Consider the following 19,388-nt stretch of genomic DNA (forward strand, 5'->3'; position numbering starts at 1 on the left):
CACGTGGTCACGGGAAAAACGCACAAACTCCACACATAAATTACTCGAGAACAGGATCGAATCCTGGTCTCTGGCGCTGTGAGGCAGTAGCTCTACCGCTGCACCTCTGTGCTGGCTGTTCTACACCATCCCCACATGCAACCCGACATGCTTCGAAGCAAAGATGCACCTTTCACATTCTAAGACAGGAAAACTATACGGCAGAGAAGCATTCCTTACCATTTTGCGATGGAAATTGCAGGAGGACACTGGAACATCCCAACGTGATGATGAAGGACTGTTTGCCGACCCGACTGCATTCCGTTTCCCGATTCACCGCACATTTAAATACACAGACAGCCTCATCTGTAGGATTAGAGCCCAAATCAAAATTAAGAAATACTTTACAAAAGCATTATCAAGGCATTACAACTCTAGCTGCAGACAACCCCACTCATCTGCCCCCAGGTTATGAACAGGGAGCAACTTTGAACTCCCCCAAATAATCAAAGTAGAAATGGGATTAAAAGCTAAACAGCAAAAAGTGTTTCTAGAGTTTTCACCGTAATCTGGGGTGGTCCGTTTTACACTGGGAGCTGTATAGTTTGGAGATGCCACAGAGTCTGCACTGACCAGACATCCATGCACATTAACACTATCCCACACACACACAATTTACACTTAAGGGCCTTTCCCACTTGGGCGGCATTTGCGCGACATCATTTACACGTCACGATGCGCGCATGGTGCACGGTGACGTAGACAGTAACGCACGGTCGCCTCAGGATTTTGGGATGTACAAAATCTTCGTGCGCCACCAGTGTTATGCGCAAACGGCGCCCAATTGGGACAGGCTATTTATACCAAGCTAGTTAACGTACAAATCCATACTTCTTTGGAGTGTGGTAAGAAACTGAAGATCTCAGATAAAACCCACAGTCACGGGGAGAAGGTATTAACTCCGTACAGACAGCACCTGTAGTCGGATGGAACCTGGGTCTCCGGCGCTTCAAGGCAGCAACTCGACCGCTACACCACCGTGTTGCCTATACAATCCAGCAAATATCTTTCCATTTCGTATATTATGGGTTTAAAGATTGATATGTGGTTTTGTACTGCAGGAGAGAGGATGCCTGGCAGGGAGTTCAATTACAGTTTATTGATATCCCAAGCAGTCGGAGACAAACAATTTACACTCACTTGGGAAGCAGAGACACATCATTCCTTGATCTGTCACAATGCCTGGTCTAAGCAGTCAATCATGCCTCAGCTGCAGCATCATTTTGGTGATACTTCTGAAGCTGCTCTTGATTCCATCGCGATATAAAGATTGCTTGCATGCAACATCTTTTATTCTTTAAAACCGTTAGAAGGCTGTGGAGGCCCAGTCAATGGATATTTTTAAGGCAGAGATAGATAGATTCATAATTAGCACAGGTGTCAGGGGGTTATGGGGAGAAGGCAGAAGAATAGGGTTGATAGATCAGCCATGATTGAATGGCAGAGTAGACGTGACGGGCCGAATGGCCTTATTCTGCTCCGATCACATATGAATGAGCAAGAGCTCATGGATTCTAGATTTACAAAAGCTAGAGAGCAATGGAGAAATCCAGCACGGAAACAGGCCCTTTGGCCCAGAGTACACGGCAGCCATCAACCACCCATTTACACTCATCCCACCTTCTCATCTCAGCCACTCCGCCACTCCTCATTCTATCGCTCATCTCTACAATTTAGTGGTCAATTAATTATGTGACCGACCCAAGCACCTTTGGGATGCAAAAAAAACAAAACAAGAGCACTTGGGAGAAACACACACATCACAGGGTGAACAGGCAAACCCAACACAGACAGAAGCCACGGTCAGGGTTGAACCCCTTGGTCTCTGCGCTGTGAGGCAGCAGCTCTAGCAGCACCAACAGTGTTCCTGTTGTTGGATTTTAACAATTCACAAAGAAGAGAGTGACAGTAGAAATTAATGGTTTCAACAGGAACATGGTGACATCTCACAGTGTAAATTACACCTAGAGATTACTTCATATATTTGAAGTCAAAGCAAGCAAACCTTTGAGCAAAAACGTTGCTGGGTGTAAACAAATGACAGTAGATGGCCAAATCACCCCTGTGCATTAAACAATCCATGGCAAACAAGCAAATCCAGATGCATTATCACGCTTCACTAAACTACCCGCAGCCCAGATTATAGACCCACCTACAAGTTAGATCTAGTCACTCCAAAAACAGCAAATAGCTTTTAGTTGTTGGGGTTTTAAAAAAAAAAGAGATACAGCATGGAAACAGGCCTTTCAGCCCACCTAGTCCATGCCAGCCATCGATCACTCGTTCACACTCGTTCCATGTTAACCCATTTTCGCAGCCATGCCCAACACACTAGGGGTAATTTCACAGAGGGTCAATTTACCTATAAACCCACGTGTTTGTGGGATGCGGTAGGAAACCAGAGCATCCAGAGGAAACCCGTGTGGTCACTGGGAGAACATGCAAACTCCACACACAGCCAGCACCCAAGGTCAGGATTGAACCCGGGTCTCTGGCGCTGAGAGGCAGTAGCTCCAATGCTGTGCCTTCCTACTCCAATTCTTGGAGAGCGAGCTGGGGAGCCAGGAGCAGGGCAAGCTCACTGGAATTCGACAACAGAGAGGGGGAAGGAGGCAAACAAAAGAGTGAACTGAGGCTGCAGGGATAATAATGAGGACAGGCGAAAGGAAAAGGGTGTGGACAGGATTGTACAGCTACGTGCATGCGTGAAGTGCACAAATGTCCGAAGGCTGTGCAGCAGGGCCAGGTGATTCTAGGACCAAGACCTTGTTCTGTCATGGAGGAAGTCAGCATGGTAGCCGATGGGGATCTTATCGGGATGCATCACAGCTTGGTTTGGGAACAACTCCATCCAAGACAAGAAATTTGCAGAGAATTGTGGACACAGCCCAAACCATCACGCAGATTAACCTGTGTAAGAAGGAACTGTAGGTGCTGGTTTAAATGAAAGATAGACACAAAAAGTTGGAGTAACTCAGCGGGACAGTCAGCGTCTCTGGAGAAAAGGAATGGGTGGCGTTTCGGGTCGAGACCCTTCTTCAGACTCAAACTAACCTCCCTTCCATACATTGTCTACCCATGTTCTCCAGAGATGCTGCCTGACCTGCGGAGTTACTCCAGCACTTTGTAACCTAGCATCTGCAGTGACATGTTTCTACAAGAGGGGTTGAATCAAGTTGACAATGTTGGGGGGGGGGGGGGGGGGGGGGGGGGGGGGGGGGGGATGCAGAAAAAGAGTATGCGTAGGATTAATGATTGCCCATGCATCGTGATGCTAGACAGAGATAATCCAGCTCTCATATATATACACACACACACACACACACACACACACACATAAAAATAACCGATTGATCAGAATAACTGATTTTCCAGAGCTTATTATTCAACAAGCCACACAGGGCCAGCTAGCTTCAGCTGAGAGGGGATAGAAAACAAATATTGCCGGAGGGTATTCCAAGATCACAAGATACTGCTGGAATTAAACTGCTCGAGATTGGCTCAGCTCTTTGAATAGACAAACGTACAGCCAGATCCAGAAGTGTATAAACAGGACTCTAATCAATTAAACAGAAAAGGGATCCATTCACAAGTAAAAGGAGTTGAATTAAGCCACTTGGCCTATCGAGTCCACTCCACCATTCACTCATGACTGATCTCTGCTTCCTAATCCCATTTTGCTGCCTTCTCCCCATGACACCATTCTAGAATTTGTCTATCTCTGACTTAAAAATATCAACTGACTTGGCCTCTACAGCCCTCTGTTCCACAGATTAACTACCCTCTGATTAAAGATGTTCCTCCTCACCTCCTTCCTAAAAGAGCGCCCTTTAATTCTATGATCTCTGGTCCCACCAGTGGAAACATCCTTTCCACATCCACTCTATCCATGCCTTTCATTATTCTGTAAGTTTCTAAACTCCAGTGAGTGGAGGCCCAGTGCTATCAAACGCTCCAGACTGCAAATGCAAAAATATTTTATGACATCAGACTGTCCTAATACGCTTTACAGCAAATGAAACAATATTGAACCATAATCACAACGTGTATCCATCTATCATCACCAGGCATTATCCCACCCCCACTTCTCCTCCCCAGTACAATCAGCCTCTAAAGGGCCCTGACCCAACTGTCCATTCTCTCAGTGGATGGAGCCTGACCCGATGAGTTCCAGCACTGCGTTTTGCTCAAAATTCCAGCATCTGCAGTTCCTCGTGTCCCCACAATCACAATTATAATGGAGGAAACACCCAGACCAATTTGCGGGCAGCTCTAGCCCAATACATACTGATGCGGCCACAAACAAATAATCTGTGCTTTTAATGATACAGTTTACATGATAAATATTGCCCACAACACTGGGAACAACTCCTCTGTACATCCTCAAGTTATTTAGTTGCAATCACCTGCGTGAACAAAAGACAGTGCCTCTAACAACAATGTTGCAAATCACATTTCAGATTAAAAGAGTGTTCAAACTCTTTTGAACAAGTGAGATTTTCCCTTTTCATCAACACATCCTGTCCTGCAATATAATTAATGTTATACATATATTGCTAAAACATTAATTAAAAACACATCAATGACACGCATTAAGGGGAGGGGGTTGGTAGAGGAGGAATGAGTAGATGGCTTATCAAGTAATGCTGCCTAGGACTAAATCATGCTATCTGTGTGTCATTACTGCACCATGGGATCCTTAACACCCAGATGCTTGTATTTTGCTTGGGCAACTTACAACCCAGCGGAATGAACATGGCGTTCTCCAATTTCAAATTACTCCTGCATTCCCTCGCCCCCAACACGCCCCCATCTTAGTCGTCCTTCCAGTTCCACTGGTTGCGTCCTTGTATCCCTCTGGTTATCTATCATACCATCCCCAGCCAACAATGGGCCATTATGGGCTCCACCCTTCTTGAGGTCATCTGCTGCCGCCCTGATCTGTTCTCGTCTTTTCACGTCTCCAGTTTATTTCTCTACCCCACCTCTACTTTCATCTGAAGAGGGGTTCCAACCCGAAACATCACCTACACCTTTTCTCCAGAGATGCTGCCTGACCCGCCTGACCAGCATTCTGTGTGCGTCTGTCTTCATTTCATATCTACCACAGAGCAGCACTCCTTCGGGCATTAGGCTGGAAGTTCCACTACATTCATGCACATACCTCTCAATGTAAATCAATGACTCGAGCTTGCTCCCACTGACTCAGGCCCAATAACTTACATCACAATTGATCTAAGAATACAAATATAAATGGCATGCCACTTTTTTTACTATGTTTTGGAAAAGCATCCTTGTAGTTTTAGTTTAGACTAGAGACACAGCATGGAAACAGGCCCTTCACCTCACTGAGCCATGCCAACCATCGATCACCTAATCACACCAGTTCAACGTTATTCCACTTTGCCTACACACTCAGCGGGTCAGGGAGCATATCTGGAGAAAAGAAATATGTGACGTTTCGGGTCGAGACCCTTCTTCAGACTGAGAGGCTACTGTCCAGCTGAGCTACTCCAACATTCTGTGTCTATCTTCGGTGTAAACCAGCATCTGCAGTTCGTTCCTACACAGCCATTCCTGCCATCCTCTCCTGTATGTGTTTCTTGTTCATTTCGAATTTCCAAAAGATTCTGGATAGAGTGGAGCTGATGTTTGCACTAGTGGGAGCGACCAGGACCAGAGGTCATAGCATCAGATTCAAAGAACGTTCCTTTAGGAAGGAGATGGGGAGAAATTTATTTAGTCATGGGGCGGTGAATTTGTGGAATTCATTGCCACAGAAGGCCATGGAGACCAAGTCAATGGATATTCTTACGGCAGAGATTGACAGATTGTTAATCAGTATGAGTATCAGGGGTTATGGGGAGTAGGCAGGAGAATGGGGCTAGGAGAGAGAGATGGATCAGCCATGAATGAATGGTGGAGTAGACTTGATGGGCTGAATGGCCTAATTCTCCACCTATCGCTTATGGACATGATTTGGGTTATGAACAACACTCAGGAATGGAAAGCCAGGGACTACCTGTACACTGTTGCTGAGAATTACATTTAGATAACACTATTTAGTTTGGAGTTGCAGGAGTGTGGCTGGAAGCTCCCTGGCCTCGTTTACACCCGAGCCCCATTCAATGGCTCGGCATTGTCCTGGAGCCCTGTGTTCGGCAACCGGTAAATGGGAACATTCACGTTTGGGACAATCAGGCTGTCAACGAAACCCTGCAGCTCTCTCTCAAATAAAGACCAACAGATGTGGAAAGGAAACCATTCTCCAAATCAAATTAAAAAGAATAAATTGAGGAGACACAGCTGTCACATTGCTGAGAGCTCGGCTTGTATCTCTGGGGGTGAGGGGGAAGGGTGTGGGAGGTGACGGCACTAGGAGAATTCTCTTAGCTCTGAGGAGCCAAAGGGGACAATGATTCCCACACACCGCCACACAAACGACAAACATTTGTGGAAGTAAAGAATCCTCAAATGAACAGCATTCTACCCAAACCAAGGTACTTTCTGAATTTTTAAAGACAGAATTGAAGACAAAAGCCCACCATGCACAGGGGTTTTCGAGGCAGTAAATGCTGCTTTGTGATGAGGAGCTGCCGAAATGGCTACGCCCTCCAGACATCATTGTGCAGTTTGAGAAACGCTGCCCTTTCTGAATGGATGTGCGGTAATCAGTGTGACACGAGGAATGACCTTTGAAAAATGTGATCATGGAGCAGGCCTCCAACCAGCAGATGTGCAGGCGGAAAGCAGAGATACAGAAACAACAGGAACACAATCACAAGGCTATTAAGTCCCCATTTCAACATGAAGGATGCGTATCTTCAAAACATTTCTCCGAAGCACCGTCAAAATCTCTAGTTCCCCTGACTCAGTCTGAAGAAGTGCCTCAACCCGAAACATCATCCACTCCGTTTCTTCAGAGATGCTGCCCGACCCGCTGAGTTACTCCAGCTTTTTTTTTTATATCTGAAGGAAGGCTAATCTCACTTGAACCTAGGTGTTTCTTCAAAGATTCTATTTTTAAAAGCAGGCATTTCAAAAACAATGGGATAGCAGCAGTCAATAGGGAATGTTTTTTGGCACAGTCTACCAAATGGCTCATCACCCGCAGCCAAAATATGGACTTCAGTCCGATAAACCAGCCAGGAGATGGGCAACGTTGCTGCCTCAGTTCCTTTAATTTAGCAATTAACGTACATAAAGCAGGCAGCGGCACAAAATATTCATAGTCATAGATCACAGAATCAGGCCCATCCCAACATGTCCATGCTAACCAAGATGCCCCATTTACACTAGTCACACCTGCCTGCATTTGACCCCTACATCTCCAAAGGTATTTTAAATGTTATTGTACCTGCCTCAACTACCTGGGTGGCAAGGTGGCACAGCGGCAGAGCTCTAGATTCAATCTTAACTACGAGTGTTCTCCCCGCGAGTGGGTTTTCTCCGGGTGCTTCAGTTCCCACACAAACTCCAAAGACGTACACGTTTGTAGGTTAATTGGCTTTGGTAAAAAAAATTTAAGTGGTCCCAGGGTGTAGGATTGGGCTAGTATATGGCGATTTCCGCATTGTATTTCTAAACTAACACTGAACAACCTCCTCTGGCAGCTCGTTCTATACACCCACCACCCTCTGAGTTTAAAAGTTGCCCCTCAGCTTCCTATTAAATCTTTCCCTTCTCACCTTTGTTCCCTGGCAACACTGGTAGATAGGGCGGCATTTGAAATGATTGCTTTCATTGGTCAGGGCATTGAACACAGGTGTTGAGACTCCAAGTTGCATCGCTGGCGAGAGTTAAGTTTAGAGATACAGCTTGGAAACAGGCCCTTTGGCCAAGCGAGTCCGTGCCGACCAGCGATCCCTGCACACTAATACTTTCCTATACACACTGGGGTCAATTTAACCAAACCAATTTGCCTACAAACCTGTACGTCTTTGGAGTGTGGGGGAAACTGGAGAAATAAAAGGGATCCCAAGGGGCAAGTTTTTCCACAGTGGGTGGGTATATGGAACGAGATTGCAGAGAAAGTTGTTGAGGCTGGTACTACTACAATATCTAATAGACTTTTGGACAGGTACATAGATCAATAGACAATAGGTGCAGGAGTAGGCCATTCGGTCCTTCGAGCCAGCAGCGCTATTCACTGTGATCATGGCTGTTCATCCACATTCAGTACCCCATTCCTGCCTTCTCCCCATATCACTTCACTCCTCTATCTTTAATTGATCTATCCAACTCTCTCTTGAAAGCCTCCAGAGAATTGGCCTCCACTGCCTTATGAGGCAGAGAATGCCACAGATTCAAAACTCTCTGTGGGAAAACGTTTTTCCTCATCTCCGTTCTAAATGGCTTACCTCTTATTCTTAAACTATGGCCCCTGGTTCTGGACTCTCCCAACACCGGGAACATGTTTCCTGCCTCTAGTGTGTCCAAACCCTGAATAATCTTATATGTTTCAATAAAATAGCCTCTCATCCTAAATTCCAGAGTATACAAGCGCAGCCACTCCATTCTATCAACATATGACAGTCCCGCCATCCCAGGAATTAACCTCATGAACCTACGCTGCACTCCCTCAATCGAAAAGGTTGAGAGGAATATAGGCCACATGTTACTCGCTTGTCATAGTTATCAAGTCATTTGGCGCGGAGACTTTCCCCATCTACACAAGTCACACCTGCCTATGTTTGGCCTATATCCCTCTAAGCCTGTCCTATTTATGCACCTGTCTGAATGCTTCTTAAAATTATGCATCTTGGTCGGCCTAGTTGAGTTGGGTCAAATAACCTATTTGCCTGGTGTATAACTCTAACTCTTTGGCAGTAAGAGTCTCTTTAAAAACCCAATCTCTAAACTAGATTTCAGCAAAGGTCAGAGCTCGGAAAAGCAAACAGAAAGTGCCAGAAATACTCAGTAGAGCAGTCAGTATCTGTTGTGGAAGAAATCAATTTCCCCCGAGGTCTGATAATAGGCTACCAGTCTGATACACCACCTTGTGCCTTTCGAAAGAGCAACAAGAAACTGCAGATGCTGGAACGAGCAAAACACAACAGTATTGGAGTAACTCAGCAGGTCAGGCAGCATCTGTGGAGGACATGAACAATGTTCACTCCTGAATACTGGAGCAAGCTTGTAATTAAACAACCACTTGATCCAACACTACAATGAACTTGTGTTTCAATGTTCACTCCGTTACCATTACCACTTGTATCCCGGGAACATCATCAATTTTCTTTTGGGTCTCACCTTTTTAAGTTTACTTTATTTTAGCTTTAGAGATACAGTGGGTTGGGACAGGCAATGTTGGGAACCCTAAGCAAAGGACAGAAGTGTGAAGATTCACATTCACCAGAGCCCCAAATAATTAATTTTAATTATTAACTAGACCAAATGCAGACATGTTGGGCCCGCTCCCCCAAACTGTGCATGCGTTCAAAGTTGTACCGTTGTCGGCAGAAATTAAGTTAAAGTTAAAGTGAATAGAGGACTCGTGGTAGCGTTTGCAAAGTAGAAGGAAACTTACCCGTGCATATGTTGGGAGGCCAGGCAAGCACACGCGGAAAAAGCGTTTAAGAAAAAATGAAATTTGGGAATCCATTGTGGCGTCGTATGCAGCAAACGGGCAGAGCAAGTGGAAAAGTGATTTTTGTAAAGTTTAAAACGTGAATAACTTGTAAAATATACCATCAATCTGAAGAAGGGCCTCGACCCAAAACGTTGCCCATTTCCTTCGCTCCATAAATGCTGCTTCACCTGCCGAGTTTCTCCAGCATTTTTGTCTACCATCAAGCTGAATTAACTAGTTTCATTTACATCACAGGGCAACAGCAAGGTGTGGCAGCAGTAGAGTTGCTGCCTTACAGTGCCAGAGAACCAGGTTTGATCCTGACTACAGGTGCTGCCTATATGGAATTTCTTCATCCTCCATGCATAGGAGTGGGAATAAAGCCAGTCTTTAGACTTCAGAGATACTGTGTGGAAACAGGCACATCGGCCCACTAAGTCTGTGCCGACCAGCAATCTCCCTGTACACTAGCATTATCCTACATTCAAGCGACAATTTTTACCGAAGCCAATTACCCTACTTTTGGTGTGGGGGGGAAACCGGAACATCCAGAAAAAACCTACATAGGTCACAGGGAGAATGTACAAACTCCGTACAGACAGCACATATAGTCAGGATTGAATTAGAGTCTATGCCACTGCGCCACCCTAAATTGTACCCTGTCACCCTGGCTGTTTCAGCAGGTACAAACCAGCGGTAAGTTCCACACAAGTAATTTTCTGTCTTTTTTTTTTTTACTCAATCGCTTGACTTCACCACAAATTTCTAGACATTATAATTCTCGTCTTCTCACGATCAAAACTCTAAGCCCCATTGGCGAAGGCGATTCACCACCAGCATAATCATAATCATCAACCCTACAAATGTTGGTTATAAAGAAAAAAAACTTAACGAAGGATCTATTGAGCAAAAACCATATGTGACAACTTGGGTTCCATGAGCAATATTCTTCACCTGGGCCCTGAACCCCGTGTTGAGACAGATACCACAGTACAGCAATGAGTGCCCAGCTCACATTAGGGCCGTCCCCACAGCATCGCCCTTCCTCCAACCATAAAACAGACTGCTTCAAACCAATGCCATTCTGAAATAATGAATAGCACATCGAATGTTTTTGAAAGTACAACATGGGACCATGTAGATAACATTTTCCTTGCCATAGCACCCACTTCCTACAAGGCTCTCTCTTTAGTGATACAGTTCGGAAACAGGCCCCTCATCCCAAGTCCGCGCCAACCAGCCAACACCATCCGACACACGAGGAACAATTTACAATTTTACCAACGCCAATTAACCTACAAACCTGTCCGTGTTTGGAGTGCGGGAGGAAACCGGAGCACCTGGAGAAAACCCACACAGGTCATGGGGTGAACGTGAACTCCGTACAGACTAGCACCTGTAGTGAAACCGGATCTCTGGCTTTGTGAGGGAGCAACTTTACCGCTGCGCCACCATGCCGCCCCAAATCACCTCACCATTGTATAAATGAACAACCAGGTTGGATCTAGTAAACAGAACACTGCCGCCCCAAGTGTTTATCATCCACTGGTCCCGCAAGAGATGCAATTAATCTTGCATCAGACAGCATTCCCCCACAAATACTCCATGCAGGAGAGATGCACACCTGCGCCCATGGGCAGCAGCAAAGGTTCACGGCTTCGGGTCTCTGTGACCTCTGTGGGTTTTCTATGGGTGCTCCAGTTTCTTCCCACACTCCAAAGACATGCAAGTTTGTAAGTTAATTGGCTTCAATAAAAACTGGGGAGAGAGGGAGAGAAACCTGAAATTAAAGGATGCTGGAACAAGTCAAGCAGCATCTGCAGAGGAGAAGCGAGTGAATAGCACATTTCAATTACCACCTATCAGAACCGGCCGCCATGACTCTAGGAAGATGAAATGCCATTTGCCGGGGTTTGGTAGGACAGGCTTAGTGGCCAAGTAGGGTCAGAACATTGGTGATGCTATTATAGAAGCTGAGCTTTACAGATGGAAATGTGGGGTTTTCTGCAAAGCTATCGGCCAAGCTGAATTTGGTTTCTTCAAATCTATGTTGTGTGTTCAGAGGCTGGTACATGAAATTATCAGTGCAGTAAACTCTCGTTATAATGGACCATAGAGGGGGAAAATGGTGTCCGTTATTGCTGATTGTCCGCTATAACCAAGTAAGAGAGTGCCATTGTATAAGAAGATGCAAACAGCTGCAGTTGCTGATCAATACACAAAAGGACACAAAGTGCTGGAATCACTCAGCGGGTCTGGCAGCATCTCTGGAGAACATGGAGATGCCACATTTCGGGTCAGGACCCTTCTCCAGACTCTCGGTCCGGACCCGGCCTGCTGGCGGCATGGGGAGAGGCGTGGTGAGGCGAGGAGCCAATGGTAGCGGCCCGCGGGAGTGCTGGGGAGGGTCGGCGCAGGCAGCCATCGGTAGGTCAGTCCGCAATAGCCGAAATCCGTTACAAAGAGGTCCGCCAGTGCAGGAAATGGTGCTGATGCGATGAGAGGTCTCTTGACAACGGTGGAAGAGAAATCATGCTCGAGGTAGAGGACATGAAGGTGTTGCCATCAGAACAGACATGAAGGTGCCAGAGAAAATGGGAGAGTAGAATGGAGTCATTATAGGAGGCAGGAGAGGAGGAGGCATGGGCAAAATTACTCAGGGAGTTTTAGTTTAGTTTAGAGATACAGCATTGAAACAGCCCACCGAGTCTGCAGTGACCAGCGATCACCCAGTTCACTAGTTCTATCCTACGCATTAGGAGACAATTTACAGAAGACAATGAACCTACAAGCCTGCATATCTTCAGAATGTGGGAGGAAACCGGAGAGAACCCACAGGGACAGGGAGTATATACAAAACCCAGACACACTGTAGTCAGGATCACCTTGAGGGAGTATATACAAAACACCATACAGGGACAGCATCTCTCCTAGTCAGGATCAAAACCTTGATCTCTGCCGAACCTTTGTAAAGAAAAAAATCACTGCACCGGAATAGTTTTACAGTGAGGGCCAAGGTTTGAAGCTTGCAATCAGGAAATTTGAAGCCTGAAAGAAGAAGAGAAGAGCGAGACAAAAAGTACTCGGATATTTTCCATCTGAAGCCTTGAGAAACAACAAAACCGCAGTACGAGCCCAAGTCTGCATCCCACAATATCAGATGGCTTGAAGGAAGGACGAATCAGCCACATGCGTCTGGTCCTGGCATCGTTCGGAGGCTGAGATGTTTTTAAGAAGCCTCATGTCATCTGCAAGCCCCCTCTTTTCTACTTTGCCACCGTCACAGTTACACCACCAACTTTCTTGTTACAACTCAGCAAAAAGAGATGGACACTGTGGTCAGGTGCCAGCGGAAGATTAGACCAGGAGAGGATGTGATCTTTATAGAGATTTGAAGAGTTATAGGAAAGATGTTCTCAAGGTGGAAAGGGTGCATAGAAGATTTGCAAGGATGTTGCCAGGACTCAAGGGAGAGATTGAGCAGGTTGGGACTATTCCTCAGAGCGCAGGAGGATGAGAGGTGATCTTATAGATGTGGACAAAAACATGAGAGGAATAGATCTGGTAAATGCACAAAGAACAGCGATCACTGACCAGTGATCGCCCCATACACTATTTACACACACTAGGGACAATTTTACTGAGGCTAATTGACCTACAAAACTGTGGGAGGAAACCCGAGCACCCGGAGAACACCCATGTGGTCACAGGGCGATCGTACAAGCTTTGTTCCGACAGCACCTGTGGTCAGCATCGAACTTGGGTCTCTGGCGTTGCGCTACCTTGCCTCCCAAAAGTTCTGAAAGCATATCGCAAGTCTCGGAGATGGAATAAGGCCAGGATTCAATCTTTTTTGTGCATCACGAAGGCTTCTAAAACTTGATTTAAACCATTAGGTGGGAATGGCACCTGACAGCAACCACTCAACGTTTACCTGTGATTATTGAAATCTGTGTTTTATAACCCAGTCCTATGTATTTATTGCATGCAAAATATTAAAATTTACTGAATGAACCAATGCCTTCAACATCCACAAACACAGACGGCAGCAACTCCAAGTATCTTGAAAAGGAGAGGAAAGGGGGAGTGGAGAGGAGAGGGGGGGGGGGGGAGAGCAGAGGAAAGGGGGGGGGGAGAGCAGAGGAAAGGGGGGGGGGGGGGGAGAGAGCAGAGGAGGGGGGGGGGGGAGAGCAGAGGAAAGGGGGGGGGGGAGAGCAGAGGAAGGGGGGGGAGGCAGAGGCAGGGGAAAGGGGGGGGGGAGAGCAGAGGAAAGGAGAGGGGGGGGGAGAGCAGAGGAGGGGGGGGGGGGAGAGCAGAGGAAAGGGGGGGAGGGGAGGGAGAGGAAAGGGGGGGGGGGGGAGAGGGAGAGGAAAGGGGGGGGGGGAGGGGAGAGGAGGAAAGGGAGGGGGAGGGGGAGAGGAGAGGAAAGGGGGGGAGGGGGGAGAGAGCAGAGCAAAGGGGGGGAGGGGGAGAGCAGAGCAAAGGGGGGGGAGGGGGAGAGCAGAGCAAAGGGGGGGGGGGGGGGAGAGAGCAGAGCAAAGGGGGGGGAGGGGGGGGAGAGCAGAGCAAAGGGGGGGGAGGGGGGAGAGAGCAGAGCAAAGGGGGGGAGAGAGGAGAGGGGAAAGGGGGGAGAGAGGAAAGGAGGGAAGGAAGAGGGGGGGAGAGAGGAGGGGGGGGAAGAGAGGAGAGAGGAGGGGGAGAGAGGAGAGGAGAGGGGGGGAGAGGAGAGGAGGGGGGGGAGGAGAGGAGAGGGGGGGAGGAGGGGGAGGGGGGGGAGAGGAGAGGGGGGGGAGAGGAGAGGGGGGGGGAGAGAGAGGAGGGGGGGGGAGAGAGAGGGGGGGGGGAGAGAGAGGGGGGGGGGAGAGGAGAGGAGGAGGGGGGGGAGAGGAGAGGGGGGGGGAGAGGAGAGGGGGGGGAGAGGAGGAGGGGGGGGAGAGGAGAGGGGGGGGAGAGGAGAGAGGGGGGGGGGAGAGGAGAGGGGGGGGGAGAGGAGAGGGGGGGGGAGAGGAGGGGGGGGGGAGAGCAGAGGAAGGGGGGAGAGCAGAGGAAGGGGGGAGAGAAGAGCAGAGGAAGGGGGGGGGAGAGGAGAGAGGAAGGGGGGGAGGAGGGAGAGCAGAGAGGAAGGGGGGAGAGCAGGAGGGGGGGGGGGAGAGCAGAGGAAGGGGGGGAGAGCAGAGGAAGGGGGGGGAGAGCAGAGGGGGGGGGGAAGAGAGGAGGGGGGGGGAGAAGAGAGGAGGGGGGGGGGGAAGAGAGGAGGGGGGGGGGAGAAGAGAGGAGGGGGGGGGGAGAGAGGAGAAGAGAGGGGAGGGGGGAGAGGGGGGAGAGGAGAGGGGGGGGGGAAGAGAGGAGAGGGGGGGAAGAGGAGGAGGAGGAAACGGGGGGGGCAGAGGAGGAGGGAAAGGGGGGGGGGCAGAGGAGGAGGAAGGAAGGGGGGGGGGGCAGAGGAGGAGGAAAGGGGGGGGTGGGGGGTGGGAGGAAAGTTGACTGTCGATGGCACTGTCACTGTTGAACCCGGGGCTGTGTCGGGTCCTGGGCCTCCGGGGCGGGTGGGTGAGTGCAGGCCCCGGGCGGGGGTGTGAGCCGGGCCGGGCTGGGGTGTGAGCCGGGCCGGGCTGGGGTGTGAGCCGGGCCGGGCTGGGGTGTGAGCCGGGCCGGGCTGAGCCGCGCTGTCAGGCCGCAGGCCCGGGGCCCAGACCAAGCGCGGGTCCCGTGCCCCCGTGTCCCGGGCTGGGGGGGGGGCGGCTACTCACTGCTGTGGAGGCTGAGGAAGGCGTTGTCCTGGGTGGTGCGGATCTCCAGGCGCAGCGGCTGCTGCTCCGAGTGCCGCTGGATCTCCCCGTTCTGCTCCGCGATCGACACCAGCCGCACGCCCGCGAACGCCGTGGTGGCCATTTTAAATAGCCCAGTCTGTGCGCGTGCGCGTGCCCCCTTCTCCCCGCCCCCACCGACGTCAGTCGCCCTGGAGCTGCAATACCCACCACATCCTCACGGGGAGCCCGTGAGCTGCAATACCCACCACAACCTCACGGGGCGTCCGTGAGCTGTAATACCCACCACAACCTCACGGGGAGTCCGTGAGCTGCAATACCCACCACAACCTCACGGGGAGTCTGTGAGCTGCAATACCCACCACAACCTCACGGGGAGCCCGTGAGCTGCAATACCCACCACAACCTCACGGGGAGCCCGTGAGCTGCAATACCCACCACAACCTCACGGGGCGCCCGTGAGCTGCAATACCCACCACATCCTCACGGGGAGTCGTGAGCTGCAATACCCACCACGACCTCACGGGGAGTCCGTGAGCTGTAATACCCACCACATCCTCACGGGGCGTCCGTGAGCTGCAATACCCACCACAACCTCACGGGGAGTCTGTGAGCTGCAATACCCACCACAACCTGACGGGGAGTGCAATACCCACCACAACCTCACGGGGAGTCTGTGAGCTGCAATACCCACCACAACCTCACGGGGCGTCCGTGAGCTGCAATACCCACCACATCCTCACGGGGAACCCGTGAGCTGCAATACCCACCACGACCTCACGGGGAGTCAGTGTGAGCTGCAATACCCACCACATCCTCACGGGGAGCCCGTGAGCTGCAATACCCCCCACCTCCTCACGGGGCGTCCGTGAGCTGCAATACCCACCACAACCTCACGGGGCGTCCGTGAGCTGACGGGGAGCCCGTGAGCTGTAATACCCACCACAACCTCACGGGGAGCCCGTGAGCTGCAATACCCACCACAACCTCACGGGGAGCCCGTGAGCTGCAATACCCACCACAACCTCACGGGGAGTCCGTGAGCTGCAATACCCACCACACCCTCACGGGGAGCCCGTGAGCTGCAATACCCACCACAACCTCATGGGGAGCCCGTGAGCTGCAATACCCACCACAACCTCACGGGGAGTCTGTGAGCTGCAATACCCACCATATCCTCACGGGGAGTCTGTGAGCTGCAATACCCACCACATCCTCACGGGGAGTCTGTGAGCTGCAATACCCACCACACAACCTGACGGGGAGTCTGTGAGCTGCAATACTCACCACATCCTCACGGGGAGTCTGTGAGCTGCAATACCCACCACAACCTGACGGGGAGCCCGTGAGCAGAGCGCTGTAATACACACAGTGGCCACATGAGGAGCCGGTGAGCAGCGTGCTACAATGCCCACAATGACCAAAGATCCTAGATCTTTGACAATGACCACACGAGGATCCCATCAGTAGTCTCACGGGGGGACTTATAGCGTCTACCCCTCCCTCCTTCCCAACCTCAGCCTCATGGACCTTAGCGTACCCCTAGTTCCTAAAACCCATTTCCATCACTGCTTGGAGAACAATATTTCCTGGTCATGGTAATGCAAAATGCCAAAGTGTCCAATCCCTAAGACTTCAAGTAGAAGACAACAACAGACAGTTTTGTTATATCTGCTCTTTTATTTAAAAGAAACACTACAAAAAGTAGAAAACAGCTTTTGCACCAAAACGAAACACTCATACAAATGCTTACATATCACCCCAAGCTGAATGACAACACTAAACAGCGCAGTCTCAAACACTGCTTCGTTCTCTCGAGATCCGTAGCTCAGCAAAAGCTAACCAAAGTACCCAGTTTACAACAAAACTAAGCATTTCTTGTTTATACAAAATACAATATTTACTTTTCCGATACAGAACGGCATACAACTATTTCACAGATGTATCTCAAGACTAAGGTTCCAACAAATAAGGCCATAATGGTTCAGAAACAAATATATCAAATAATCATTTTCTTTTCACAACTCACCCAATATTAATGCAACGTGTAATAAATATTATAATTACGTACAAAAGCACAGATTGTTTAGTTTTTTTCAAAACTATATGTAATTTGGAGTTACAAACTGGTACAACAAATATATTACAAGTGCCTCAATTAACTGCAAAATACATAAGTCACATCACACACTCTTTATTTGAAAAAGGAGAAAAACAAAAACCCTACAAATGATTAAGTTAATATTAAGTGTTAACAAAAGGCAACAGACTGTTCTGCCATCAGGCTCATCATGTTGACTAGAATTGTGTGAAGGAAACTGAATTCAATGTCATATTATTGGTGAAGAGAGAGTGGTAACCACTTGTGCATTATCTTTCTGCAAACCTATTTTCGGGTGGTTTGACAGAGGCACTTATCTTAGTTTGAGGCTGTATTCTTTAGACGTTCTCTAATGTACCAGAACTATGAGGCATCAGCTAAGTTCTGCAGTGCAGAAAGAAGTTGAGAGAATACACCCTTCACAACAGAGGTAAGGATCCTCTCGTGAACAAAGGATAGCTTCGTAAAAATGGTAAATAATAGCTAAATTAAACAGAAAGCCTAATGCAGCAATGCCCATTTCTCAAATATATATTCATAATTTGGATCTGTGTGATGCAGAATAATCTCGGATATATAAATACGTTTCCGCAAGATACTAAAACTTGCCTCAAAATGGAGGATGCTTGAATTTATTGGTTTATAATTGCAATAAAATATATAGGAGACAACATCTTTTATAAATCAAAACCTGGGCTCCTCAAATGTATCCCATTCCACTACCATAGTTTAGCTGGAAGTAAATCAGAAATCCTGCTGTATATATATTTTCATTTTACATCCAGCTCCATTACACTGCCAGGCTGGACATGGTTCTAATTACACACTTTGGTTGTGTAAGAACATTGTGCTTACAAATTGCAATTAATTCCACTGGTTTCCTCAGGGAGGAAAGAACATTAGATGCTGGGTCAAGACAACATGTGGATGATGGCCATGAAGTACACAGGTTGTAATTATGATCCTGTCCCATCTGCTTGGCTGAAAAAAGATTTGGAAAGGAGTTACTGTTTGCATAATTATGAATGTGAAATATCTAAATAATCCAGCATTAGATTTAATAACCAGATACTAATTCTGCACAGAACAAATGGCTGTACATTCCTGTTATTCACTATTGTTTTTTTGGAGTTAAATAAACTGAATTATTTAATCAAGTGAAGAATTATCAATAGTAGACTTTATGAAACATGCCACTGTATATATTTTAAGAGCTGCAGGCCTTTGATTAAAAAGTAGGATTTACCTCAGTATATTGGTGCATTACAGCAGTGTTCATTGGTTTAGTACTAAAATCGGATTAGTTGGGCAAATGGGAAGAAATGTTCACAACTTATCATTGAGTAGTTTTTGGACATTCACCGGGGGAGAGGGAGTGTTCTAGCTGCGGTTCACAGTCATCTTACACAAAGTGCACTTACCCATGCCCGACTTTACAAGTCGCAAACCACTCATTCACAGATTGAACTTTCCTTTGACCCAAATCAAACGGAATGATCTGCAAAACTCCTTCCCTTACCCATGCACAGCTAGGCTTTTAGTATTGGTACAAATCCACTTTGAGGAATGTGCGTTTTAAGATATAAGAGCTCCTCTGTTCTAGTAATACAGACTATGTTCTGGCTTCTAAAATGGTGCTCCAGGTGACACCAGCCTTTTCTGGCTATGAAGGTTTTAATTGACAGGACCAACGGTAAGCACACACTCACCACAGGCATATGATCCCAGGCACCGCCTGGTCAAACTCACTTTGTTTGGGCCGTTGAATTGGAATTTGGCAGAAGAGCAACCTCTGTCCTTCACACAATAAGCAGAACAACTGAAACATCCCATCCTCCTGGCACTTGTCTAAAGTTTGTCTACCACCAGACTAGTTACTGGTGACCAGGCAACACATCAATGCTGGGAG

The 19,388-nt window shown here is 48.3% G+C and overlaps 2 protein-coding genes across 3 annotated transcripts in view; both read right to left on the reverse strand.

Moving 5' to 3' along the window:
* Positions 1-15,540, reverse strand: part of carm1 (coactivator-associated arginine methyltransferase 1) — a 46,974-nt gene extending 31,434 nt beyond the window's left edge. For both annotated transcript variants that reach the window (XM_055664065.1, XM_055664064.1), the window contains exons 1-2: positions 15,361-15,540; positions 220-345 (exon numbers count right to left, since the gene is read on the reverse strand). In XM_055664065.1, coding sequence (XP_055520040.1) covers positions 220-345; positions 15,361-15,502 — 268 coding nt within the window. In that variant the 5' untranslated portion in view covers positions 15,503-15,540. The remainder of the gene's footprint in view (positions 1-219; positions 346-15,360) is intronic.
* Positions 15,541-17,038: 1,498 nt separating this feature from the next.
* Positions 17,039-19,388, reverse strand: part of rfx1a (regulatory factor X, 1a (influences HLA class II expression)) — a 75,519-nt gene continuing 73,169 nt past the window's right edge. Inside the window, exon 20 of the mRNA XM_055664090.1 lies at positions 17,039-18,460. The gene's annotated coding sequence lies outside the window, so the exon portion shown is untranslated. The remainder of the gene's footprint in view (positions 18,461-19,388) is intronic.

The sequence above is a fragment of the Leucoraja erinacea genome, chromosome 39, assembly GCF_028641065.1.
Source record: "Leucoraja erinacea ecotype New England chromosome 39, Leri_hhj_1, whole genome shotgun sequence".
Lineage (NCBI taxonomy): Eukaryota > Metazoa > Chordata > Chondrichthyes > Rajiformes > Rajidae > Leucoraja > Leucoraja erinaceus.